Source organism: Corvus cornix, chromosome 9 (assembly GCF_000738735.6).
Source record: "Corvus cornix cornix isolate S_Up_H32 chromosome 9, ASM73873v5, whole genome shotgun sequence".
NCBI lineage: Eukaryota > Metazoa > Chordata > Aves > Passeriformes > Corvidae > Corvus > Corvus cornix.
In genome coordinates, this window is record NC_046339.1 from 21,871,529 (window position 1) to 21,885,003 (window position 13,475).

At 43.3% G+C, this 13,475-nt stretch overlaps 2 protein-coding genes across 4 annotated transcripts in view; one reads left to right on the top strand and one right to left on the bottom strand.

The window, feature by feature from the left end:
* Positions 1 to 8,672, top strand: part of ARHGEF4 (Rho guanine nucleotide exchange factor 4) — a 221,455-nt gene extending 212,783 nt beyond the window's left edge. Inside the window, exon 16 of one of the 2 annotated variants that reach the window (XM_019289481.3) lies at positions 1 to 8,672. In XM_019289481.3, the coding sequence (XP_019145026.3) occupies positions 1 to 158 (158 nt within the window). In that variant the 3' untranslated portion in view covers positions 159 to 8,672. The other variant, XM_020584919.2, reaches the window with a different exon arrangement.
* The window catches only part of FAM168B (family with sequence similarity 168 member B), a 23,197-nt gene continuing 18,121 nt past the window's right edge, over positions 8,400 to 13,475 (bottom strand). For both annotated transcript variants that reach the window (XM_039556669.1, XM_010405471.4), the window contains exon 7: positions 8,400 to 13,412. The gene's annotated coding sequence lies outside the window, so the exon portion shown is untranslated. The remainder of the gene's footprint in view (positions 13,413 to 13,475) is intronic.

Below are 13,475 nucleotides of genomic sequence, written 5' to 3' on the forward strand. Positions count from 1 at the left end.
CCATCACCAGGCCCTACTATGACTTCCTGATGCGGCAGAAGCATCCCACCCTGCCCACCACGCTCCCTCAGCAGCAGGTCTTCATGCTGGCAGAGCCCAAGCGCAAGCCCTCGAACTTCTGGCAGAACATCAGCAGGCTGACACCCTTCCGGAAATAGGGGCAGCCCCGTGTTTGTGCCTGAACCCCTTCTGAGAAAGCACTTTATCCATCAGTCCTGGGAAGTGGAGCCCAGGTTCATCCAATCCTTTGTTTACAGAGGATGGCACATGTGCTCCTGCCTTCCCTATTTATTTTGCAGCCCAACTGACCGTGCTGGCTCCGAGGTGAGGCCGTGTGGGCGCTGGCACACCCGCGTGCATCAGTGCCAGTGCCACGGAGCCAGCCCTGCACGGTGCCCTGCAGGCAAAGCTCCAGGAGCGCGCAGCAGGGAGCTGGACAGGCTGCAGCCCAAGAGATTTTGCTTGTCAGCTGTATTTGGACTCATTCCTTCCTGCTGTGCCCACCACTGCTGGCTGGCAGCTGTCACAGAGAATGGCAGCTGATGGACCCACTGGCCCCGTGGCCACTGCTGTGCTCAGAACAGTTCAGAGTCCATGAAGAGGAGGGAAAAACCCTTCTGCTCTGCCCACCCCCATACCCTGCATTTCTCAGAGATATGATCCTCCTCCATGTGTCCAACTAACGCAGCAGCCTCTGCAGGCACTCAGAGCACAGTGAGCACTGCACTGTGACCTCCTCCCTTCCTTTAGTCCAACACCACCGGTGAGCGATGTCCTACATTAAACTGTGCCAACCTGCAGCATGAGTCAAGTCGAAGAATCTTTCTAGTGGGTTTGAGTCACATAAGTTAGAGAAAAATGTGCCTAATTAATACCATACTCAATTCCTTAGATTCTCATCTCTCCATCATTCTGCCATATTTCCTGGCCAATGAAAATGCTCATTGTTTGTAATGTGTTTATTTATGGTAAAAATCAGAACTGTGTATTTTGTAAGTCTGTAATTGTTCTTGTCAGATGTTGTTAACTTGATGCCTGTTTTGTCTGTTTTTCTTTTCCTTTTTTAAAGAAAGGTCAATATTTGCAAACCTAGCTCCCAGAAGTCAGAGTCTGCTGTTCAACTCTGAAACATCACTGTTATGCAAAATTCAAAGAGTGTTACTGACACTTTTAAAAATGGAAAACCACTTTATAAAGGCCTAAATTTGGCATAAAGAGCCTCACTTTAAGTACCCGAGTTTCAAACAATGGCCAAAAAGAATGAATTTAAACCTTGGTTAGCAAAAGGAAAGATTTGCCTTACCATAGTGAGAGTTAGAAGCCATACTGACTGAATTCCCTAGATTAGGAGACATCCTGCGACAGTGGAAGGAAGACACCTGCTCATTCCAACTCAAGTGTGAGTGAGCACTAACTGTCTGCAGAGCTCAGAAATCCAGTGTTTGTGGATGCTGTAGCTGACCAAAGTCTGGTCATCCAGGGATATCTGAATTCAGTAGCATGTACAAAGTCCTTCTTGCACTATATCTTCCCCCCAAGACCAGGGGCAACATTTAATTTCATAAAGAAACTTGTAAAAGTGACTCTCAGCCTGTGTTTGTCTCCAGCACGTCTATCTGTGTGAACTTGTTTCTTTTCAAAGGCACTGTGGGGATTGTGTTCTTGCAGCTCCACAAGTGGCTCCATAGGGGCTGTGCCAGAAGGTGACCGCAGAGCAGCCATCCTGCAGAGGGACAGCGGGGACACAGGGATCTGACCAGAGCGTCCCTCTCTGCTCTGGACAGGACACTGGGTCAATGCTGGGGGGATGGGGGGGGCGGGGAGAGGCAAAAGGAAAAAAAAATTTAAAAAACACTAAGAAGCCACTGAGATCAGGCAGCTACAGCAGTGTTAGCACCACGGACGCACACAGACACACACCCCAAGAGACACACATGGGGACACTGAAAGACACCCAGAGGCACACATGGCCCAGAAGACACACCAAGGCACTGCCAGGCATGTACAGACACCCACACAGGGTGATGGTGACCAAGAGACCCTGACACACGGGTATGTCAGACAGCTGCAGCCAGCACCACTCAGTAACAGAAGGCAATTATCATTTCTGTGTTTACCCTAAGTGTCTGCACCCTCCTTTCCTTATCCATGGCATGTTTGTTTTGATTGGCCAGGAAGAAAACCTGTTGGCACTAAAATTACCAATTTTCTGAGCTTATCATCAGCTTTGTAGTAAGTGGAGAGGGGTAGAGGGGCAGAGGACAATCCCCTCCCCGATACAGGATCACACCCCACACCTCCCACACTGAGCATGGCCAGCTGTGACAATGCATCACATTGCTCATTATCTTGACCAGTTGCTACCTGGGTACACTCAAGGATGATTCTCCTAAAAGCTCTTTATACCCCTACTCAAAACCACTCTGGCCCCAGTGTGAAGGAAGTGCTGACATCTATTCAAAGCTCCCCCTTGCTGCAATGTCTGATCTGGTTTTAGGCAGAATGTTGTTTAATATACTCAACTTTACATCTACAATGAAGTCACTCTGGTAGAAATCCTCACCTCTTCTCCCAAGGGAAATGGGGTGACGGGGCACAGGACTGTGGAGTGCAGCAGCTGTGAAGTGCAACAACCATGCCCCCGCTGGAACACACACAAGAATTGGCTACTATTCATATGTGTAGCAATACTCTGAACAGTAAATATGCATCAAGTGGTTAAAATAATCACATCAGTTATCAGCTCTTCCAGAACTGGCTTAATCTCTGACCGGTGTGCACAAAGGATTTACAGAGATTCTTTTTTTTACAGAAATTTTTGAAGTGCCAACCCAGACTTCTCTGGCCAGACAGCATCCCAGTCAATGGACAGTTAATTACTTTTGGAAGAATTCTAGTCTCCACTTGATTATCAGTACTCTTTCTAAAAAGTGTCCTCAGTTGGGATTCTAGTCTTGCACACCACATTTGGAGCTAGGATCCAATCCCCTATGCAAGACTGAGATCAGGTAAAAAAGCTGATCACACAAAGTGGTGGAGTTACAGCATCAACACAGAGAAACAGGTAAGGCTCACGCCCTTGGTGCACAACATGCCCACCCCACAGACTGCTTTGAAGAGGATTTCATCATAAAATACCATCCTTTAATAGCCATCACCACTTCCCAATTCTTCCCACAACCCTCAGTGTTTCCTGAACAAACTGTCACAGATCATGTGCAACCTCCTTAGATTTTAAGTGATTAGACACTCAAAAGTTATCTCATCCCCCAAGTTACTCATTAAATGGCAAAGTGCACCCGTGTGTGAGATGGTGGTAACAGATTAACCAACCCCAGAGTTCCCTCCTACTTCCCCTGGCATTTAGATTTGGACTGGGGTTACTCCCATTGTTCTGCCAATGAACAGTACCAGGGTGAACTCATGTGCAGGCCGGAGTGGGGGTGTGCACAGAGAGCAGATCCCAAGGGCATCAGCTAAACTTGTGGTAATGGGGTTTCTGGTGTATGAACAACAGGTCAAGTACAGCCTCTGACAAGCTCTCTGAGCTAAATGGACAACACCATCATGCCAGTTCCACAAGAAGAATCAGAGCCGTGAGACATCAGCATCCTTTTCTCTGGAGCTGAACCTTCAACAGGGGCTAGAAATGCAGATTTGCATACAAAACAAACTGAAGCTCCTGACACGAGTCTGAATACCACCAATCCTTCTGGATTTCAGGGTAGAACCACCTGAACTACTCAGAAAAACAGTTCTGCATTGAGTTACATAAAGAGGACAAAGAGGTTGAGTCAGGAGTGGTTTGGGGTTTTTTTCTTTAGGGGTGTTGGCTCTATCTGTTCCTCTCCTTCTGTAGCTATCCCATTTAGGAAGCTTCTTATAAAACCATCCATGTTCTTAGGTTCTTAATGATCCAAATCTGCCCAGATTTCATTTGGTCAAATAAAACACAGAATTATGTAAAGCATGTGAATCAAAGAATGATTTCCTGAAGGTACCACTTAAGTGAAGAGAACCAGTGGCTGCTAAATAACGAAGTTTCTGTTCTGACCCAAAAAAAAGGGAAAAAAAAAAGAATATTTTGAAGTATTAGTTTAGAATACCTGATTCAGACACTGTGGGTACATACACTGTTCAAGTTCTAATAGCATCAACCCCAGCACAAACTGTCTTTGTCCTAACTCAAAGTCAGAACTAGGTCAATTCCCATGGAGAGGAAACTTCCCCCAAAGCAGCCTTTAATATCTTTCCTGTTTTGTCCATTCCTGAAGGACAGTGGGGTGTCAGCTGGGGAGAAGCCCCATCTGTGTCCAGCACTGAGTCCACTGCAGGAGATTCCCACTGTCCAGGACACTGCTCTGCAAGCCAGCACAGCACTCCATCATCCACGAGCCAACCATGTGCCAACCACCTGCACCTGGGTGTCCCAACAGTTTCCTGAAAACACCTGAAAACCAGGCCTCACCATCACCAACAGGGCTAACTCAGAATCAAGGCACCAGCGAGTAACAAAAGAATCTCAGCTTCAGACTGAAAATACTTCATTTCTTGGGATGCCAGAATGACAGAAATTAGCTTTTTAAAATAAAAAGGCCTTTCACCTGATATGTCAAAATATCAGGCTGAGCTCCTCCAGATTAACTGTAGTGGAAGCACATCTTCATTTAAACAGCATCATTCAAGAAGTCTGTGGCAAGACTGGTATGCAAGTATCAGTCTTTTGAACAAGTACTGCACCACTCACCACCCAGACTCTGCAGCTGTCAGCGCCTGGGAGGTGGGACAGCATCCAGCAAGTGCTAATTTCTTCTTTATTGTTATTACTCCAATTGTTGTTGTAATTCTCCTGTCAAGTTTCACTATGTACCTGCTCATGAGGGTTATGGCAATTGCAAAGCCCATTTGGACAGTGAATATAGTAGAACAGTAACTCCTAAAGCTTTAAGGAGGGAACTACTCACACCTCATCCAACTGCTGGAGGCTAAGCCTGTGCCTGCTGCTACTCACATTCTCTACCAAAGTGGGCAGGACTTGCCACTGCGGCTGCCATCAGCAGTACCACACTGGTACGACCCAAATATCAACTATAATGTCCTGTACCAGCAGAAACTCCCTGTTCCAGAGCTCCCAGCCTAAACAAAGCTGTATGGTCAGGTCTTCAGGTAAGTAATGGGTTAAAGAATAAGCACTCTGACAGTGGATAAAAATCATCTGAAAAAAATGGAAGTGTTTTCAGCTGATTTTAACCCCCTGAAAGCACCGTGGTGCTCTTTTAGTTGGACAGTGTAGGGAGGGAAACAATCTTCCAGGCTGCAGAGACCAATCAGTGCAGCTTGTGTCAGAGCGAAGGCAGTGCTAAGTGGGAGCCAGCAGTGTGACCTGGCAGAAATGCCTCCTGCACACCCTGCCAGAGCTACACAGGCAGGGGATTGCAGCTCAGGGCAGCAGCCTGGAGTCACCTGCCTTTCCACTCACAGCCACACAGCTGCAGGCTCTGGAGAAGCCAAAGGGTGCTCCTTCCCAGCCACACAGCAATCCCAGCTTGCCCTGCCTTGCCATTAACACCTCACACTTAATTTCTCCCGTGTCTCTCACACATTTCCTTAACAAGCTACATCACTAAAATCCCATGGCTTTGGCAGTGCTGGCAGTTCTAGGAAAAATGCAGGCTGCTTGTTCTTTTTGCTTAGCACTCCTGTCATCTTTCCTCCTGCAACTACACCCCTCCTTCCCGCACATCCTGAGCTTCTCTTTTGCACAAGTTTGCTACCAAAGCAGCTCCCTGTTTCACAGCCTGTGCAAATGAAATACCTGTGGTACTTACCCCAGAGCTGTGTACCTTTGTGTGTGACTGCTTACATTTACAGTTGTGAGATGGGAAATAAACAAGCTATCAACTTTAAGTCTTGTATAATTCTGTAATCCTCCCATAAAGCAGTAACTACTGACTATACAGCATCAGCCTTTGTATCTGCCATAACCCCACGGAGCTACGTAACAGCATTCTGCTTGGAAGTTCCTTCTAACCTTCCACACCTACTTCTTTCCCTTTTCTCCTAAGCAGCACCCACTCATTACCCGGGCTTGATAATAATTTGTGGCTCTTTTTCTTTAACCTCTAGCAACCTGAAATAATATACCTGCTACCTAAATCACACCATCAAGAAAAACCTTATCCCCAAACACAGCCACATGTTCACTGAAGCAGAGGGAACTGCATTTGAGCTCAACTGGGAACTTCACATTATTACAATTCTTACAAGGCTGGCAAAAGCAAAACTTGGGGAAGGCGTGTTCCCCTCCTCCTTTCTGAAGCATCAGTTTGTCCACATATTTTACCTTTCTTGCCCAGAAAAGAAAAAGCTATTGTTAAACACTACAAAGTAGATTATTATAGCCCAAAAATGAAGGTCCAGCTGTGGTAATTTAAGCTGACAGCTGAGCTGCTCAGTTTCAAGTTCTATCACATTTGCATTGGAAGTATCTCTTAGCCCACTAAGGACCACAGCTGTGGGTTCCTTGTACCCACAATGCTCAACAGCCTCCCCTCTACATCTGCCATTCTCCCTGTGACACAACCCAGCTTCCCACAGCTACCAAGGACTTCTGGCTGCTGTTTAAAATAAACATTAAAAACCTAAAGTGGTCACATGGCTTCCATTCTATTCTGGATGATTGAGGCAGGATAGGTAATAGCCTGATGGATACTGAAATAAAATCCTGGAGAGCACTTAGCCTCCGACACACAAGTCATCCATTTTATCCATGCAATTCAGCAACACCTTCCACTCCTACACAAAAATATCCCCATCTAAGTAATAATGAATACATCATTCCTGATTCCGAGGGAGCTCGCCAATGAAACTATTTCTGTTACCTGACTTTGTTTACAGCAAGCCATGGAGTTTAGAACCTAAAGCAAGATGTTAGAAACAGCAAATTTTAGTTTTGCCCATAATTAGTTACAGGAAAACTTGAAACTCAAATCTTCTTGCCTGATTTCTACCAATCACTAACTGAGCAGATACCTTCTGGGAAGGGGCTCTGGCTGTCCTCAGATGTTCAAAGCTGCCCCTAAATAAGGGTGTGCTTATCAATACATCTGACCTCCACAGCAAGTAATCAATAGTCACTCGTCAGTGAGGTGGAGGGTAACACACATTACACTGCCACTGCAAAATCAATCTGGCAAGAGCGAAAAGTCAAACTGCTACTGACCCATCATTTTGGCAGTTCCATGGATACATTCAGAACCACCATGAAAGAAACTCTACATAGATACTTAAGAGTTCAGTACCATGTCCTTACAAGTGTTGAATACAGTACAAAGTCATGTTTCACAGCACGAGACTCCCAGGAGAACAGGTACATCAGAATCCCTCTAGCCCAAGAGTGATCAGGACCATTCTGAAGAACAGCTTTTCCCTTTATAGCATACCAGATTTCAGCAACCCACTGGTTGAGGATTATGAATTTTCATTAGCTGCAGTGCTCTGCAAAAAACCCACTCCCAAACCTATCAACCTGTAACATGAAAGCAATCCCAGGATAACTGACCAACAATTAGCTTGAGGTAAAACACATGGAAAAAAATCTGTCCATGGTAGCCCTGGTGCTCGGCTACAATTTTAGAAGCTCAACTACTTAAAACTACCTGTAGCAATAATCCTGACAACGAAACACTATTCCTGCAGATTGATGCAGTCACGTTGCACCTTCCTCTTCCATGTGTTGCTTTTTTCCAGAAGGTTACCAGGTAAGTTATTGTTATTTTTGGAGACCTACAATAAATGAAAATAGCCAGTTAGTTCAAGCAGCTTAGTTCTGTTCCCCCAAAATACACATAATTCCATTTTAACATTAGAGCTTTACAACCACCCACACACTGAAGAAATAGGATAATTACCCACACTTCACACCTACTCTGCTCTTTTCCTTCTGGGGAACACTCAAGACACTGATTTATAACAGCTTTCTGCTCAGGGGCTGTCACCTCTCCAATCAAACAGCATGGATTTGGTACGAAGCAAATGCTGAAGTATTGTCAAATTCTACATCTGTTCCATTTCCTTTGTTTTAAACTATAAAATAAAACCTCCCAAACCCCAGGAAATGTCTCAAAAGGGAACAAGGCAGAGTTGCACATCTTTACCATACTCTCAGACAGGACAACTTAGGGCAGCTTACTCCCCAGTGAGGAGCCTTTGCCACTGTGTTCTGTTAGGCATCAAGAAACCTCACCGAGAAAAGTCACTGAACCCATTTCAGCATTTGCTTTGCTTCCATCAATCACCAGATTCCATGAGATTGAAGAGTTTAAATGCACCATACTGTTCCCCAGCACAGAATGTTTTCCGGAAGGATGTCACCAAAGACAATAGGAAAGAAACCACAATAAGCAACACAAGTCAATCTTTATTGAAAACTGAAGTATTAATACATAACAATTCTTGTTACAATAAACGTGCTTTTAAGAATTTAAACTTGAGCTCATCTACTCATTGAATTGCATAAAAAATAAAAAAGTATGAATTTTCACAATTGAACTGGCTCAGAATGGAATCTCCACTCTTTGTGTTGATGCAATAGTTCAATGCAGGAGTGAGTGATGCCTTAAAACTTATTCTGGAAGACAACATTGACCTAAACTTAAAAAAAAAAAAAAAAGTACCAATACAACTGTTCCTAAGACAGTTTTAAAAAAAGTCATAAAAAGGAAACCTGTGTCTATTTCATAACAAACATGGAAAACTATTACTGGGGCCTCTTGTACTTCCATTGCATGCACTCACTTTTTTAGATCTTAAGACAGGAGGGCAGCCAATAATAGCATTACAATTAAAAAAACCCACTAACAAATCCCTTCTACTTAAAACAAGTCTGTACAGCAGCCAGCTAAAAAAGCTTTCCCAGTTTGCCTGCTAAGTGCCCAAAAGTCACAACCAGTTTAGAAAAGTCATGGTCATTTTCTTGATGTTGAAACTTCAGGGCCCATAAATTGTCTAGAGTACTTTTAAAAATCACAAATGGACCCTTACTACGTTTGAAGTTCAGATGTTTCAGTGTTATATGCAACCTGCACAAGAAAAGGTTTCTTGTCCCCAGGTAAGCACTGTTCCTCTTCCCTCTCTTGTGCCTACAGGACACTCCTCACCTGCCCTCAGCACCCCGGGCAGAGGTGCTCCCAGCCTGCCCAGAGTCCCTGCTCCTTCCCAGTAGATGTGGGAACCAGCTCGACTCTGGGCCAGCCCTGGTGCACAAGCTGCCCAACCCTGCTGCAGGTGTTCCTGGCCCATGGCATTTTACCTCCTCAGCGTGAGGGGCTCTGCAGGAAGCCTAGAGCTGATACAACACAGGATTAGAAACTGACACTTCTTAATGAGAATAACGTGAACAAGCGGAAATTGCCATGTCTTTTACAGCCTGCACAAAGCCTGGCCCACAGGGCTGAGGAGCCTGCCTGGACTGACACATGCTGGAGCAGGCTGGGGCAGATCAGGGCTATTTCCTAAGGAACACTGCACAAACATAGCCCGGGCAGCCACGGACCAGGCACAGCCACAGCATCTGTCCCGTCCCTCAAGCTCCAGCTGAAGCATCACTATTGCTCACGCTCCTAAGATGGGAGTTTTCACACACATGGTAGTCACCACTCCTGGCATGAGTTTGACCCTAGAGTTAGGTGGTGGTATCAGATTGCTGCGCTTACCTATTTGAGCAAAACCCAAATGAACGGTGTGGAATACTGTGCTGAAGCACTGGGGAGTGATTCCAAGTCAGTGCTCTTGCCTTACTACCCAAGGAGCAGTGAAGGCAGAATGCTCCATGGAGAGCAGCCAATGCTGAGTACCCTGGTGCAGCTCTGTACCATCAGCTACCCTGACAACACTAACACACAGTGGTACTTACGGGTGGTGGTTTGCTTCTGTTGTTTGGTTCGCTTTTTCAGTGGATGAAGCAATACAAGGAAGAACTTCAACTAAAATAAAGGACTTTTTTCATCTACCACTGCATCTAAGCATTTACCTTGCATAGTACACTCAAAACGAAGCTTTCTTGAACAGCATTCCTGCATGTCTCCGAGAAACTCCAAACAGGAGAGGGTTACAACAAGCATAAGCAACATCTAGTAGTAAGTTGTCTCTTTTCCTTCCTAGTATTTAGTTAACCACCACCACACTGACTAGGGCTACATGTTTTTGGTGCCAATTAGCCATTTTTCTTTTGCTGCTGCTACATTTAAAAGACATTTTCATCAGCTATTACTGACATAGGGAATACCTCGGTTTTTAAAAAATACTTTATCTAGACGCAACACCTGAAATTTGAATTAAAAAAAAATTCTTGGACTTCTCTTTGTTATTGCTGCAACAGTTATTTTCAGTTCCAGGTTTATAGTAGTACTTTTTTTTTTAATCATATAAAGCTGCCATAAAAGTTTTTTTTCTTTTTTTAAAGAGAAGCTTGATCTGAAATGTCTCTACTGCACTAGCTCTTTTCATTTGCTGAGGAGCTCTAGTGCAAACACATACTGCGTTTTCATTTATAAAGGAATTCTAAATAGGGAATGTTATATAAAAAGCAGGAGAGAATGTTTCGTAAGACCCTCACTGTGTAAACGCCTATTTAATGATGTACAGTTTCCCCCACTGCAGTTTTATATCCATGCTTTCTACTATTTGCAACAAAATACCATTAAGATAGTTATATATACACATATTCCCCCCGTCCCCCTGCACTGTGCTTTTGGTTACTTTTCATAACAACTCCTGGAGACAAGCTCCAGCCTCCCAGTAGGATCAGAATCGCTCAGGACTGGAAGGTGCAGTACCTTTGAACAAGGTACAATTTCTCCCTCCTGGATGAATCCCATAATGCAACTTAGAAAAAAAAGTGCTCAAGTAAGTGAGACTGCCTAAGTGTTATGGAATACTATACAGAGACCAATTCCAAGGTGACATTTAGGAATCTGAAGTTAGAGCAAATATATAGGAAGTTATATTAATTCCTAAACTATTTCTCTATTGCAGCATTCATGGAAGTTCTCTCCTACGACCTTCAAAACTTTAGTTTATGGTGATGAGACAGGAGACAGCAAAACTTCCAGCTTGGCCCTCACAGCTCCTCCCCAACACAGCACTGCTCCAACCCTCAGCTCCTGGTTAAAACCACGCTCAGGACGAGCGCCCTGCATTGGTGCTCACTGTGCTCTGCCACACCTGACTAATCACAGCTGCAAATCTAACACAAATGGAATTGTTACACACACTTGAACAAAGCAGATTCAATTAAGTATGTCTTGGATAATTTTCTGCTCCATATAAAAACATACGGAGATCCCTAAGCTGCAGTAAGTGCTCATGAGTAAGGTTGAAAGTACTTATTCCAACAACATAGTTATGTTCAAGGCATTAGAAATAAGGGGGCCATCCACTGACAGTGATTCATGCAAAATAAACCTAAACTTTATTTTAAAAAAAAAAAAAAAAAGGGTACAAAATACAGAGAGTGCTTACTGTAAAAAATAAAGTTACTGAAGGCTCTAACCACCAATGGGGTATGAAGGTACACAAGCCTTTCACCAGGGCAGAGTACTGGGATGGCAGCACTAAATCAGCACTGATGCTACCTCAAATCAGCTGCCAAACCTGTACAGGAGCAGAACACCCCAAAACAAAGCATAACTAAGATACACAACTTAAAAAATTTAATTCTGAATGGAAGTTAACCTACGAGAACAAGACAGCCTGATATACCTTTGTGTAAATGCTTAAAAGGGAACAACATTTTATATCCATTTACTGCATAATTTATTGCAGGCAGAATGTATAAAAAAAAATTGCATCTTTCTGGAAATGTAAATCAAGCAGGTTTAAGAAGAACCTCGGTTTTAATGTGCAATATTCAAATTTAAAAATTTAAAATCTCCCCCATAATAATTTTGGTATACAAATGGGTTCCAAGGCTAGCCCTTTATCCCCACAGCATTTGCTTTGAGGTACTTTAAAAATTGAAGTTGCAAGAAAGAATATCACAAATGACTCATTGCAATGAAATGCTAATCTGCAGTCGAGTCTTATTTTACGTGCTTCCAAGTGCAATTTAGGAAGTAAAAAAAAGAAAATACTAAGAAAACACACCAAAAGGCTGTAACCAACAAATGGCTCCTACTTCAATTACGAATATTTTCATGAAAAAAAACCAAAATGAAACTGATATTTAAACCCTCTATATTCTGGCAGCCCTACTACAGAGTATCCATAGTCCATACTGCAAGTAGATAATAAGGAAATTGTGTTAAAATGATTTGTTCCCCTTTAACATACTCATCAGGCACACAAGCTTTCCTCAGAATAACATGCAGCTGAACTCTGTTGCAGAAAGCCCTTGCACTTCTTAAGTTTCTGGAAAGCAAGCTGGATCAACTGCACATACGTTTTCAACTGACTACAACATTCTTCAGGAAAAACAGCACGAATTTGCTCAACTGAGAACTAAAAGGAAGTGTTTTTCTATCAGTCTGTGTGGCAGTCTCACTTTGACACATCTTGCATTATCTGAAAGATAGTACTGGTTAGAAATCTCCCCAGGACATGCTATTCATTATCCAGGTGATATCACCTCCTACTATTCCTAAGAGCCAGTTTTGCCTCAAGGAGGTCTGCCTTATTTACTGGCACACACAGCATTACCTTTGTCATTTCATTCTGATCCTTAAGAACATCTGTATAACACTGATTTCATACAATGAAAATGAAAAGGTATGAAGTAAACTAATCGTGTGCGGGATTTCTACAGCTTGTCTGACTCATTTTCCAGTCACTCCAATTTATTAGCCGAATTTGAAAAGAACACATCGCTTAAATAAAAATATGCCCCTATTAAACTGGCAACTCCATCAACCTGAAACAGGCTGAAGCACTCATCTAATGTATGTTATAGTATTCTAGAAAGAAACTCACTTTCATGATTCTACCTTGTCAGACCCTGCATACATTACAACAGTGCATTAGTGATACAAGTTGTAAAATACTTTTCGGTTCCTTTGGATTTGCATATGATGGTTTTTGCATCAGTCACTGCAGGTAGATTGAGCAAGCTTTGTTTTTGTGTTTTAACATGCATTCAACTAGATATGGATCAGAATAAATTTATACTCCCTTTTTATCATTATAATTAGCTAAAAAATTGCAAGACAGTCCACAAAACAGGATTTGCTTTAAGACTAACTGCTGGAGTTCCAAGATGTAAGATATGCAGCACTGGAAAATCTTCAGTGATCAGGAATTAGTAGTGTTTAGCCGAGTGTTGAAAGCATTCAGAAGGAAAGTCCTGGTTGGAGGCATGAGGGCTTCAGCACCAACTTTTAAACCTCAATTTCTTGATTGCATATCTCCCATCTTTAAACCTACATTAAGAGGGGGGAAAAGAGTGGGAAATACTCTCAATTAGGCGAAACGTTATTTGAGTG